The sequence below is a fragment of the Hoplias malabaricus genome, chromosome 3, assembly GCF_029633855.1.
Source record: "Hoplias malabaricus isolate fHopMal1 chromosome 3, fHopMal1.hap1, whole genome shotgun sequence".
In the NCBI taxonomy this organism is placed as follows: domain Eukaryota; kingdom Metazoa; phylum Chordata; class Actinopteri; order Characiformes; family Erythrinidae; genus Hoplias; species Hoplias malabaricus.
The window spans coordinates 67,146,669-67,162,224 of NC_089802.1; the positions used below are offsets into that span (position 1 = coordinate 67,146,669).

General features: G+C 37.6%; 1 protein-coding gene across 3 annotated transcripts in view; it reads right to left on the reverse strand.

Moving 5' to 3' along the window:
- Positions 1–15,556, reverse strand: part of pbx1b (pre-B-cell leukemia homeobox 1b) — a 105,919-nt gene that overhangs the window by 21,956 nt on the left and 68,407 nt on the right. For all 3 annotated transcript variants that reach the window (XM_066664847.1, XM_066664845.1, XM_066664846.1), the window contains exon 3: positions 1,534–1,778. In XM_066664847.1, the coding sequence (XP_066520944.1) occupies positions 1,534–1,778 (245 nt within the window). The remainder of the gene's footprint in view (positions 1–1,533; positions 1,779–15,556) is intronic.

Below are 15,556 nucleotides of genomic sequence, written 5' to 3' on the forward strand. Positions count from 1 at the left end.
ATCTGCCACATTTTATGTTTTGTGTTTAATATATATATAATAAATAATATATATATATATATATATATATATATATATATATATATATATATATATATATATATATAATAAATGTGAAAAAGTTAAAAAAGAAAAACATGCCTCAAAAAACATCACAGCTATATAAAAAAAATAAAGATCTTGTGCATTTAAAGTGCGGTCAATGTTAAATAACTTAACCTGCTATCTAGCATTAAAGTATATGACAGTTAATATGAGTAATAACTGAGGTTGTGAGTGAGAAAATACATAGTCTGAGTACAGAGCTGGTTCTGGTTTAATACCTGTGGAAGGACTTTTTTCTTGTTTAACAACACCAAAGGCCTTGTGAAACACCAAAGCCTCAATCCCATTTCTTATTGCCCTTGTTTTCAAGTGTCACCTTGACCCTTGGAACTGAGTTAAGGTAAAATCTGTCGTTTTAAATAAATCTTTACATCTTTACGACATATCAACTGAATGAAAAAATATCCTGTAAAAATTGTTAATTTTATTCTCATTTCTGCACTCTTATGGCAATAATAGAATGTCACAATCACTTTTGAAATTCATCTAAAGCATGGACACTTTAGATTCAATTCCTTCACAATTTCAGTTTCATGCATTAATCGATCCAATAAATAAATAACACAAATAAAACAGAACAGTGATCCATTATCAGGATTCTACATGTGAGCAGTTAGCAGCTCTGTCTGTCTACAGTGATATCACAGGAGTGGTACTGTGGAAAAACCTCTCTGCTGGATGTCTGTAATGAATTCAGCTTCTTATTCAGCAGATTTTTCTTTAAACCTTCCAGTTCCACGTTAAATATTGCAGCATCCTCAGGCACCAGATTGTAATTGCATCACTATTTAATGTGGAACTGAAATTTCGAGCTAACTACCAAGGCATCAGAGTACTACTACCAAAGTTTTATTATTTTTTGTTATGAAGTAAATGGTCATATTACACTGAAACTACATTAAAGGAACACTTGGTACAATTTGTTATTGTTCTTTCCTACCCTATTTCAAAAGTTACACAGTGCCTTTTCTGCAGTGCAGAGCCCAACGTAGCAATGACAGAGGCTCTACTGTCTCTATTACAGGTCAATAGACCATCATAATGAATTTGAAGCTGTAATTTAAAGGTAAAAATACCACCTAGTGTTCCTTTAAACTTTGATAATACAATGCTTACAAGTCTTTAAAGGAGAAAATACTTGAGTGTCTTTGTTAATGATTCACAAAACATTCCGGAATATGTCTTATTAAGCTCTGTTTGAAGTGTGCCTCTGAAAAAATATCTGTTTGAAGGGCCATCTAGTCCTAACACTTCGCTGTACCCCTCTTTCCCGAAAGGTATTGAGATACCCTACCTCTTGGCAAAATGGAGGGGAAGGGCTAAGTAGTAGGAGCAAAGTGTGAAATGAAATTGGGCCTAAAGGATATCAGTGATTTTTTTTTTTTAAATATATGAATTTGCAAGTGTTACCCCAAATTCACCACTCACCTGTTCGTATTTCTCTAGCTCAGTATGATAGATCTGGCGGATCTGAGAGAGTTTAGCTCTGTAATCAGAGTGCTCAGCAGAATTATCAGCTCCGGCTCCTCCTGAAGCTGCAGCTGCCGCTGCCGCCGCTGCTGACCCACCACCTTTCTCTGGTCCTGACACACCTTCTGCCAGCAGCATGTTGTCCAGTCTCATCAGCTGGGCATCTGGCGGCTCCTCCTCCTGAGCTCCACGGATACTCAGCACTGCAATAAACCAGAGGAGAGGATAAGTGCGTGGGACATGACAGAATCCAACATCAGAGAAGTTGAAAGTATTTCACAATACACAATATTTATCAGGAATTTGGTGTTGTTTAAAGTCGCAAACAACAACATTCACCAGGAAAACAGGAATGCATTTTAAAAAGGAAATACATTTTAAGCAACTTTTAAAACAGTACATGCATCAGTGGGGTTTTAAAAGTACAGATATAACTAGAAAAGCTTATTGTAATATAATAAGCCTAAGCAGAATCCTAATGTATAGTTTTCTTTGTTTGTTTATTTTACTCAGAATGACGTTTAAATATTTTGAATTTTTTCTCTCTGTTTTAAAGGAGTAAAAAAAGTAAAATAATACAAAATAGCTGGAGAACAATGAAAGCAATACAGTCTTAATGAACTGACATTGTGGCACAGTTGATGTATTGTTACTACAGTGGACAAAAACTAGAGCCATAGTCAACTTTGTCAGGTTTTATGATGATAACATAAAGCTCAATCACATACATTTCATGAACTTCTCTTAGAAAGAAAATGTCCTGGACTGTAAATCTGCAGCAAGAAACTGTGCTGTAGTTTTACACTGCACCATTAGAGGTCTCTCATCACTCTCTCATATACATGTCTGAGGTGGATTGGCATTTTCAGGGTGCACGAACACACACACACACACATGCCCAAATCTCCTGGTCAAAGGCTTGGGCCTTTCATCAAAGCTACAGTATCTCCATCCATTTCTGTTAGCCACCTTTATTCTTATACTTTATGAAATCAATCTAATGCAAGTCAAAAGGTTGACAATCACTTCCCCCACAAGTTTTGACACTTGGGCAAAAACGTGACTTTCAGACTCCAGAGTTTTAAGACAGTTGAGTGAGCAGTCTGGGGCATTAACACTCATTATGCGTGCCATTGTCTGGCAGTGAAAAGAGAGAGCACTTCATTAATACAAAGACAAAGCCCAGTGCTTGGTGCATTAACCCCAGACTGCGGGCCGGGGTTTCGGACGCCATGGCGTGGGGTCATTTTGGTGAGAAAAAGTCCTGCTGTACGGCCAGGGGGGGGTTAGGGGGTCCTTTAAGTGTATTCATGCAAATGTGAAGACTGCTGGCGAGTGAGAGAGGTCATAAGGTCACGCTTTGGGCTCAGCGTGGGGTCTGAGCCTTATGGGAGAGATGGGCTGTACACACATCTTATTTCATTGCACACCAAACTTCATCCAACCTGATGAGGTAATTGGAACAGGGGTTTCGGGGGAGGGGCTACATATTAAAAGATGTAAACCTTAATTAAATAAACAATCATTTTATTAAAAATGAATTTTTATATTTAACATACTTTATTATTAGTCTATAATTTATTATTATTATTATTTTGACTATTTCTATTGATTTATATTAATTTCCATTACTTTGCTGAATATCAGTCTTATACTGCTGCTTATTTGTAAGAGAAATTTCTTACAACTCTTTTTTCCAATAAAGACATGATTTGTTAATTCTCTTGATCTTTTATTTAACTGATAACAGTCAAAAATTATTTCATTTCCTTTTTCATTGACCAACTTGACCCTGTTTTTATTTATTTATTTTTTAATATAAAAATAAATTCTGAATTTGATGCCTACAACACAGTCCAAACGCCTGGGACAGAGGGATGTCTACAAGTGATTTGCATCCCCTTTCTTCTTAAACACACTTTTTAATGTAAGGGCAACTGTTGAATTTCTGCAAGTGGAATTTTTACCCATTCTTGCTTGATAGCAACCTTTAGCTGTTCAAGGGTATATCATTTGTGCATTCTCTACTTTCTATGCTACTACACCATGATTTTGTTTTCGTCAACGACTTTTAAAGTTTAAGAGAAAAAAAAGCTTAATCTGATCCTCACATAAACTTTTTAAAGATGCCCTAAAAGAAGAGTACAAATCGATCCAGGCACAGAGTACAGACGGATACGCAGGACAGTGTATCGTGGTTAACACATCACAAACACCACAATGTGTAAAAGCATGAGCCAAAGCAAAACAAACCAGAACAACAATAGAAAAACATAGCAGAGGCATGGTGCTAACTGGGAATAAGAATGCAGCATTGCTGGTTAATAGCTAGACCTACATTTTGTAAAAATTAAGACAGCACCACATCCTTTGTGAAACTCTCAAATATTGGTATTGCAAAAGGTGGAAATATTTATTTGAGCACTCTAACCAATCCCAGTATTGTGTTTGTTTATTCTGTATATTTTCACCAATCGCAGGCCCACATGAGTGTTTTTATGGGTGTTTTGTTACAGGAACACTAGGTAAGATTTGCTACTTTTGCTCCTGGGCTCCCTCTAAAGCTGCAAAATATAATTAATTTCTAAAATGAATGCACTGTCCTAAAATCAAGGGTCGGGCGTGAAGGAGGTGGTTTCCTACCTTTCTCCTAGAGTTACACGATGCACTTTCTGCAATGCTGAGCCTGGAGTAGCAATGACAGAGGGGCTTATCTCCCTATTACCAGTCAGTGAAGCTGTAATTTTAAGGTAAAAATACTACCTAGTGTTTCTTTAAAGTACCGTGATAAATGGTGAGATTCAATCTAATGTTGATTTGTCAAAATAATACAGTCTTATCTTTAAGCAGCTCACATTATGTTACACATATGCGTTTTCTATAAGAACTACGTCAAGCCCTAATACAGTAATGCAGATCTTTCTAGGAAAAAGCTACATTCAAGAACTCAATATTAAGAAACCTCAAAATATACCCTAAGATAAAGTGTTTGAAGTAAACAGCTACAGATAAAGCTTTACATCTCATGCTTCATGTCATGTCAGATGAGGCAGAAAAGAAGGCTGGGAGCGCTAGGCCTTCAGCAGAAACCCAAGGCCCGTAGAATTCTTCCCAACATTATAAAACGTCTAGACTGTCAAACAAAAATGGAACATAAAAATTCCCTCTGTTCACGCAACGAGTCAATCCACATCTGCCAAGTCTCCACTCTGCATTCGCCCGTGTTTATTTTACTTGCCTGGAATCCCCCTCCGCCATCGGCCTGTTATAAAGAGAAGCTGTTTGGCCAGTACAGGCCAGAACAACACAAAGTGCAACCCAGTGCGCTCGTTAGGGGAAAAATATCGAGTAAAATACAGGACAAGATCAAAAAAACAAATCAAAGGCTTGATGTGCGCTGATGTACGGCAAATCATCCTGGAGACGTAGAGAATTTATGAGGTCATATGCAGCCATGTTTCTGGCACCATAAAAACACTGCTTAGATTTACAAGAAGCCCATTCTTCTAAAACTAAATCCAGCCTGCGGTGAACTGGCTGGGTGACTGAACAGATCTCAGTCAGGTTAAATATCGCTCCACATGGCTGTATCTGTCTCCGCCAGTGAGAATACCTCTGTAAGCAGCTCTGCTGTTTTCTGATTCAGTTCAACCCAGATATAATAATATTATTATAACAAAAGGTATCATGATGTGTTTCTCAGAATACTATAAACATATTAGGAATTATCAACAGAGATATTATGAAAAAAATTGAGCAAAACTTGACCACACATGTCTATTGTATCAATGCTTTGTTAGGAAATTTCAAACCATGCAAATATTGTTTAAAATGCAGTATTTTAACCATAAAACTACAGCTTCAAAATGACTGCGATGCTTCACTGATCTGTAATAAAGAGAATAGAGCTCTATATGTAGCACTACAGAAACTGCACTATGTACCTTTTGGAAGAGGGTAGGAAACCAGCAGACATCCCTCAGTCTCCTGCTCGATTTCAACGTGTGTTTTTGGACTGTGGGAGGAAACCGGAGCACCCGGAGGAAAGAAGGACTTTATTAAATATTCTAATATTATACACGTTTTACAAATGCAGCCAAAAGCTGGTGCTGGACCTCGACTGGACTGGAGCTGCTGGATAACATCTGTCAGCCACCAGCAAAAACGACAGAGAGCAGGACCATGCCACTCGGGCTCTGCAGTCATCCCTCATTGACAGCTGATTGATACACAACGCTGTTGTCAGACTGAACAGTGAGAGCACAGCTGCTGCCAAAGCTCCATTTATCCACCAGCTTTCATATCATATTCAACGGAGTATGCCAAGCCATGTTCATTCAAGCCATGATGTGAATGGGTTTAATACCTCCTTCAGCTTCACATTAACAAAAGTCTGCCAATTCTGTCTTCTGTTGAAACTAATGTACTGAGATTATGAGGTCCAAGAACGGATACACTTTAATATTTTACAGAAACAATTCAGCAAAAAAAGAAATTAAAATCTTCTATTGAAGACTTCCCCCAAGTTCCAAAAACCATCAGTCAAGCTAGCCATGTTAGGTGTCACACATTTGCCTTTTTCCAGATATTTGCACCAGCTAATATGGAAGCCTACCTGGCCTTAGCAATCACTGGAAGACCAAAGTTCATACAGAATGTGTGCCTCCAGACAGCTTTCGACAATGTCAAAAGACAAATGACAATTAATTTATCTATCTTAACTTTAAAGCCCATGATTAAAACTACAGAATTCATTATCTAAATAAATACAATTAAGCACAACGAGGAGCAGAAAGAATGGATGAGAGAGAGAGAGAGAGAGAGAGAGAGAGACGGGGGGGTGGATTATTCCACTTCCATAAAACTGGCTTTTGCTGAAGGTCATAATTACACGATTCAGTGAGGGCCACTTTACTCCGTAATGGCAGGCTAATTGATTCCTCCTAATATTATCCAGACTCGCTTCCACATTTTCTCTCTAACACAGAGGAGGTTGTTGTTGACCCGTTCATTTCTCTTCTTCACCTAAAATCCTTAAAACAGACTACCGCATCTAACAGCTATTGTTGCACAAAATATTATTTGTAATTTGTTATTGTTTGTTACATTGTCTTTTGGATTACATTATGAAATGTTGATGTTAGTGCCAAACCTCAAATTTCCAGAATGATACATTTACAAGTGAAAGAAACAAATAAACAAAAAATTTTTTTGAATGAATATTTATATAAACATGTTTTAATCCAAGTATTTTTGAACCATTTATCTTGGCCCGTTTATCCTGAAAGCCTGAACTCAATTTAAAAAGATGCTGGTGTTTCCAAATGGTGAAAAAAGAAAACACATTTAGCATAGTTTCAATAGGAAAACTGTATCAAAATTATCAAAAATAAGTTCCTTATTGTCATTGATACTTTTGCACGCTTCTGGCCATTTCCCCCAGTCAATCTTTGGAAATTCATGACAGATGTGTCGTCATACAAGGACTTTAATGTTAATAAGCCTGAATACATACTTAGTGAAGCTTTGCCCTTATTGAGAGCCTACACTTAGTCAAAACCAATTAAATAATAATAACAATAAATAAAAAAATCATATAAAAGAAAGAATAAGAGTATAAAAACAAGTAAATAAAGTATATAAAAAATAATATACAAAATATACGAAGATTAACCAAATACCTACCCCAAGAACGAACATCTGAATAGCCAAATATTTGGGTTCAGCACAAGTATGCCCTAAAAATCTGTAATAAATATATAGATACTCAAAAAACAGGCCAAAGAAAAAGCAATTGGACCAAAACTAACAAAAACATATAGGTTTAGCTATTTTGACATTACAATATATTAGGATAATAAGGAATGTTGATCAAGAGAACACCCTAATTCACAGCTGGGTTGCTATCAGTGCAGCTTGCTGCAGGAAACCTCCAGTAGCTGATTAGCTGGTCATTAAGCTATAGGAGTTATTGTAATGCTAAGCTTAGAAAGGGCACAGGAGGCAAAGGCCAACAGTGTTGCACCCAGAACTGCACTGCAAATAACTGTAATGACACTAAGAGAGTATATTCATTCCCATAGCAGTAACATGTACTTTAACAGAAACGTTTTTATTAGGCTGCTCATTTTTATTCACAATTTAATTAAGTTCTTTATCATATTATAATATATCACTGGAATCTGAAATGTAAATTAGGGCCTACTAGGCCAGACCCACATCCCAAAGGTCAGAGCAGTTGGTTTTTTATACTCTTGAGCTGACGATCCATTGTACAGGACTTTAAAGAACCATTGCAAAACAAAAGGGAGCCTGTGACATTTGTTCAACCTCCGAGCATCTGGCCTTTTACAAATCAAATCAATATTTAATAAAAAAATACCCAGGACCACAGGTTTAGCGGACGATAGATTTTTTCTCTATCTGCTCGTTTATCGGAGGCTATTCATTTAATCCCCAAGAAATGGCTCTGGAAGCTTTTTTTTTTACGAGAGAGAAAGTGAGAGAGGAACATGAGGGAATGGAGTGCCCATACAGGATTTATGAACCTTTTTTTTTTCCCCCAAGAAGATGACTACATTCCAAAATCCTTGCTGGTTTCCTCCCCCTCCAAACCCCATGTGTTAGTGTGCATGGCTGAATATGCAGCGCTCAGAGCCTTCTGTATTTTCCATTAACTAAACATCCAACCATGGCCGCCAGTCTCATGGCAGGCTTCCCCTGCATCCTGAAATATTAATTGAAGTGCTATAAACGGAGCCGACCATCACTACAGCTTAACATTCCTTTTGCGGCCAGCCTTAATTGAACAAGGACGAGAAGCAAATGCCACTAGTGTCTCTTTGTGACTGAACCATGTCCAAGAGGAGGAAAGGGAAGCCAAATGTACACACACACACACACACACACACACACACACACACACACACACACAATCATGCACACACACACACACACACACACACACACACAGCTTCAACATCAACCGCATTCACACTGATGAACTCGCTATAGTCTCATAACACTCACAGCGAGTAGCCTCGTAAAGCTTAATCAGTATTACCACTGTGTTAAATATTTCGCACTGAGCAAATATTAGCATTCGTTTCAACGTGCCGGCGACAGACGAAGCAAAAGCACAGGCGGGTTATCAAACAAGAATAAGAAAGTGGCAGAAAAAGCCAGCAATTCACCAATTGGCCATCAGCACAGCTAGTTTTCTCAGCAGGTTTTAGGGTGCAAGTGTGAAAAGGCCCTTAGTTACTTAGCCACCAAAAAGTGTTGGGCTGATAAAGGGTATTAATAAATATTGTGATCATTTCAACCAGTTACTAGTATTAAATAAAAGACTGTGTAGGCCTGTCACTGTAACCAATTTTTGTGGTCGATATATTGTACCAGAAATAATTGCGATAAACTATAATATCGTAAATGTAAGAACATTTTAAGACACTAATATAATGGTAATAGCTTAAGTGCAATCAACTTTTAGCAAAAACACACTTATTAAGAACATTCAGACATTGGGATTGGAATATAAAATATGTTTAAATATTCATAAACAAGAGATTGGAGAAAACCAGAGACCAGGTCAGAACAGAGTGAGTGGCTAAAATACATGTGATGTTCTTATGCCTCTGGTTCTTATGTAAACAATCACAGTAGTAAACTTTTGGCAATACTGAGGTCAACAAAAATGATTGAGGAAACATTCATATATTCTGTGATATGTCAATAATGAAATTATTATGACAGGCCTTTTATCGTGTATCATTTTTGATGAATGTCATTGCCTTCGTTTAACCTTTAACCACTGACGTTGCACAAGCACTCATCTATGGTAAGCAATATTATTTAAAAAAAAAGACGGCAGACATAATAGAACAGAATGGATGCCATTTAGTGGCCACTGACCACACCATTTGTCAATTGTGGCTCATTTAGATATCAGCCTTTTCCCATTAAAAATAATAAGACCAACTATCTCTCCATCCTCACTGAAGATTACTTGAGAATTAGTCCAAGAAAACAACCAAAAAAAAGGCTGTTGTTGAAATGAAAAAGCTGTCACTATCCAATGCCCCACCCCCATCAACAACCCTTCTATCCACCACTCCAAGTACATCATGATGACCTGAATTTATTTTATATTTTTACTAAAGCTTATTTTAACCACTCAATTCATGAAGAATGAATTCTTCCTAAAAATAAACCTCAAAACCAAAATGTTGGGGCCAAAAATATACCATGATGTGAAAATAATCCTTTGTATTGATAGATGATATGCTGCCTATGCAGACGCACTGTTAATTACACTCAAACTTTGCAGCAACACTGACAGAACATGATAATGCTTTACTACATAACACAGCAATGTCCCTGGGGCCACACAAACAGAAACACATTATGAAATGATCCCTAGCACCAGTCACTACATCCTACAGTTTGTGCAGGATAATCATCACTGGAAGTTTTGTATCCTATCAGATTATGGATGGATACCAAGTTTGGCATCTAAACAAAGCCATAATTCAAGTTTCAATTCAGGTTTATTTATAGCGGACTTTTGCACATCTTCTGTCACAATGCACCTTTGCAGGACTCTGGGTCCTGGCCCTAAGTGAGCATGCTGAGGCAACAGTGGCAAGAAAAACTCCTCTACACATGAGGAAGAAATCCAAGACTCTACATGACGACCCATCCACCTCTGGTCAACACAGAAGCAAAACAATAAACAAAGTGCAGATGTAATTATACAGGATAAGCTGACAAGTATCCCAGACCTAATCACTGAGGTTACACATTAACAACACGTAATCCTTTCAGAAACTGCCTGATCGCGTTGACAGGGAAGGCTGGCATGGTGAGTTGCCATGGCAATGTGTCGGCGGGGAGTTGGTGATGTTTATTGGAGTGATATCTTGAAATACTGGTTCAAAAAAGAGATTTTTGCTCTCTGAAATCTCTAGTAAATTGTGTTAAAATGCCACAGTAAACAAAACTAAACTAGATGTAGAAATAATGTTTATATATTGAAAGAATGGATAATTAAGAGGTCAAAAATAATTATTGTCTTAAAGGAACACTACATGTTACAGCTTCAAAATCATTGTGACGCTTCGCTGACCTGTAATAGGGAGAATAGAGCCTCTGTCATTGCTACTGTGGGCTCAGCATGGCAGAAACTGCACTATGTAACTTTTGGAGGAGGGCAGGAATCCAGTACCCTCTCTCCCTCTCCCTATTATTTCAGTATAGTGCTGTAAAAATGAATTACACTGGGGGAGCCTCAGGAGCCCAAATCTTATCTAGTGTTCCTTTAGGACTGCATTGTTCAGTCAATGACATGGAATCAAACATGCACAAACACATACACTGGCCAAATTCTCTACTGTACAAACCACAGCAAAAATATATATTGAATGGACTCCAGAATTTTTGAAAATTGTCTAAAATGTATTTTGCCCATTGTCAATCTAGTTTTCCATCTCGGTACTGAAAAAGGAAATTGTTAATGACAAAATGAGAAACATATTTCTATATCATAAATCGAGAACAACAGAATACGGGTCAGAGTGATGCTCCGCTTGCATAATTAACCCTTTCTGCTTGGCTCGTAGCTGAGCTGTCCGCTTCGATTTAGCCCAACAGCTTCGACCCTGTTTGTTTGCATTGCTGATTCAGAAAGCGCACTTCAGTGTGGCTTCAGCAGTTGATAAATCAGGAAGGGTCGGGCACGGTTGTGTGCACGCGTGTGTGTGGTGGTGGTGGTGGTCCTGTCAGGACTCAAGCGCCAGAGTTGAAGCGACAGCTACATGCTAATTCAACAGCAGCATAATTCATTATACAGTCACGGGTGTAGTGGAACGGAAAGGGAACCAACGCAGACCGAGAGGAGAACGACAGGCTTCTAACTGTTAAATCCAGGCCACCTCATGCAGCTAAGCTGCTGATGCTTCCCTGCTGTGATGCATGCTTAGGGCAGACAAGGAGTGATCAAAACAGTTTAAACCGAGGGGGGAAATAAACAGTCTGAAATACATCCATTTTAACTTGGACTGCACAATTATTATTATTTTTATTGTGATACTGGTCTTTCCTATTGCAATATGAAAATGAGCCATCAATACATGACCTATTATTGTTCCTGATGAGTGTTTCAGCAGAGCTTTTCATGAAGTAAATTCAGTAGGGATCACAAATCATATTATGCAGTCCTTATCTTCAAAAACTTTACAAATTTTCTGAAAAGTTCACACATTATTACCTTCTTTAGTTAATCTTAAGTAAATGATGCATTTATATGTGGCCAGTACAAATGACCCAAATGTAGGAATGAGGGTGACCATACAACAGAAACAATGGGGCACTGAAAAATATGGATGGTGATCATTAATCAATTAAAATGGAACAATACCAGAAATTAACCAATTAATTAATAGAATAAGCCTCCATGTGTGAAAGGTGTGACGAGTGGCTAGAGCAGTGATGACAGGCACTGCTTTTGCACTCTCTTTCTATGTGTGTGTGTGTGTGTGTGGATTCTCATCCCGAGCATGCTTGTCCCTTGAGTGTAGAACCAGCCGCTCCCAAAGCAATGGACCAGCACGAGCAGGCTTTTCTCCGTTAGACCACTCTGAGCACCCCATCTCCTCTAGAGCCGGCTCTAATAATGCTAATTACAATCATTAGAGGCCAGCCAGGCCTGAGGGCAGCTGGTAATGACATAGACCTGGCTAGAGGATGGAGAGAAAGACAGTGAAGGAGAGAGAGGGAGAGAGAGAGAGATGTCCCAGAGTAAAAGCTATTCATTAAGAAAATGGTGCTCCTCATTTCAAAAAGGACAATATACGCAGCCCCGGGCCAGGACAATCTCCCGTCTCTCTATCTCAACCGCAGGCTTAAATATTATGTGATCTATCTGTGCACTCCAGCTAATCAGGGCTTGTGTTCCACATGCATGACTAATAATGCTGCTGAATAAGCCTGCAGGCTTCTTAACACACACTTGGGCTGAGTGTTCAGGGTTTCCAAGTGATGAATCCTAAGTATAAAAGTAAAGATTCTTATACATCCATATTTATGTCTAATACACACAGATTAAAGACAATCAGGCAGGTGGCTTTTAGGAGCTGAGGCTAAATTCTCCAAAAGTGATCAAGTCCCTAACAATGTAGCCACCTGGCATCCTCTGGAAATAACATTATGCTGATATGCATGAGCTCTAGCAGGACAAGTATGTGTGTAAAGGTCTGACTGACCAGTAGTGTTTAAGAAGCTAAAACTTTAAAGCAACTGTATTGGCTTAGATTATTTTGGTTAGATATGTGTTATGACTGGGCCTGTTACAATAATGACTTATCATACAATGTTTTTTTTTTTATTATATTTAATCCTCTTAATATGGCCCACAGTGTTTTTTTTTTAATGTACTGGCCCCTTAAAACCACACTACCTTGCATTTAGTCACATGATTCTGGTCCATCCAATCTTCCACATGGAAGCAACATGGAGGAGAACCTAAACACAGAGGCCAGCTGAGCAACTTGAGCAGCTTGCACCAAGGAAAAGTGCTGTGTCTGTTGTTTGAGCGTGTTTTGACTTCTGAAAAGGCAACACTGAACATAGAGAAGTCAAATCTAAACAATGAGCCCAAAAATATATATACAATAATTAAACAATAATAATAATACAATAATTGTAATAATTTCATTGTCTACATAAATCCCACCAGTCTGTTTCAACACTTGAATCACAATGGCATCACCAAATATGTAAGGCTCAGAAGTCTCTGATAAGCTCTCAGCAACATTAGAAAAGAAAAATCCCAGCTTTAATACTTGAGCATATTTACAGTACAAGCCTTGTCCGTGAGGTATGAGGGGGGGGGGGGAAAGCAAAAAGACACAAAATATTCAATTAATCGTGATATTGATTTGCAGTTATATCGTCCAGCACTATGCTGTTCTGTTCTCTGGTTTTCCATAATTTTGATGTGTTCATTTGTTTAATATTATATTTAAGATATAAATATGTATTTCCAATTAGTTTTAGTTAACTACATCATTTGAACACAGCAGCTGTCCTCCACATTGTATGAAAATCATGATGAATGGACGAATAGAAATGCTCAAAAGTGACTTGAAATAAAATCTTTTAACAATGACTTCCATTGAAAGTTAAAGTTACTATTTGGGAGAGAAATATTTTTCCCAGGAGAGGGATGATAATTAAACATTAAACAAATGTCCAAAGAATATTATTAATAAAAGTTTTAATACAAGTTAACTGCTCTTTAAAGGAACACTAGGTAAGATTTGTGATCTAGAGTGTGAGAAAGGCATTATATAAATTAAACTTATTATTTGGGTTTTTTGCTCCTGGGGCTCCCCATAGTGTATTTCATTTTTACAGCACTGTACTGAAATAATGGGAAGGCTGGGAGAGGGTACTGGTTTCCTACCCTCCTTCAAAAGTTACATAGTGCAGTTTCTGCAGTGCTGAGCCCATATTAGCAATGAGAGAGGCTCTGTTCTCCCTGTTACAGGTCAGTGAAACATCAAAATTATTTTAAAGCCTTAATGTTAAGGTAAAAATATTAAACAGTGTTTCTTTAAAGGCTTGTATAATAACTGTATAATAATGCTATTATATTGTCATTATATATGTCTATTTATAGTTATTTATCAACCACGATAATGGCTATTGGGACAGACCTAGTTATTGCTGTCAAACATATAAACTGACAACAAATAAGTCAAAACAATGTATAATCAACTTGAAAATGTTAACGCTTTAAAACGTAAAAAACTCATTATCTTAACTTAATCTAGAGTGTATTTATGCACAATAGTATGCAGCATTGTTGTTATTCAAAACAGCCTGAAAGAAGTTTTCTTATGTTAACATGTAGAGGCTTTACTGATGCATTTTAATTTACTTTATTTACAGTCATGACAGGAATAAATCAGTGAAAACCGGAAATAAAATACATCGGTTGTACTGGGTGTCTCAAAAGTAAGGAAACACCCTTATAAAATATGGAGATCCAATTTTAGACGGTCTAAAATTTCCTTACTTTTAGGAAAATGATCAGAACTCTTACAGGGGAGGGTGATATATCAAAAATATGTCTCGACAGTCCTGGACAATATTTGGCAATACAAAATATGCCTTACTTAAAGCAGATGAAGTGACAAATAAGTGTGGTATAAGCATGCAGTGCTGCACAGGATAATGTTAAATATATCTGTGTTAGAGCACCATGCCTGTCTCTCTGGTGCCAGCGTCCACTGCCTCCCCCCGAGGCCATGAATGGCTGTGTCGGCCAGGTCATTAAAAGCTCCCCTCTGGCTCTTTGTTAAGGCCATTCCTTCTGGAGGGGTAGTCAGCGTGTCAGTCCCAAAGCAGTGGGGGTCACCACACACACACCCAACAAACACATACATGAGACTATGGTGGATGACTAGGGGGCTGCAGCAGCCGATTAATATTCAGTGGTTTGTTAGGGTGTGTCAAAATAACGATACAGCTTCTATATCGTGAAGAAAATCCTGCTGATACTTCACCGTATGTTGCCATTCATGTAGAGGTTTTTAATCCACAGACTGGATGTTTTTTTAGATGTATATTCATACATACAATATTTATAATGGTTAAAAAAACTTATTGCAAAATAACAATTAAGATTTGGTCAATTAACATTATTAATTATAATGATTATCTTCATTTAATGGATGTGTGCAGCAATTACAGCACTTCACTAAAATATTCCAGCCCCAAACAAATCTCAGTTTTAATGTTAATTTATAAATAGATTCAGCATCTTTCTATTTTCAGTCTCTAACTCCTTTGCTCTCTCTCTCTCTCCATCTGTGTGTGCTTGTGTGGCACATTTTCATACAGCGTCAGTCTCTCACTGCCAACAAGTTTATGTAAAAGTGATTAACAGTAATTAATGCTTAATTACTCTGATTAGCCA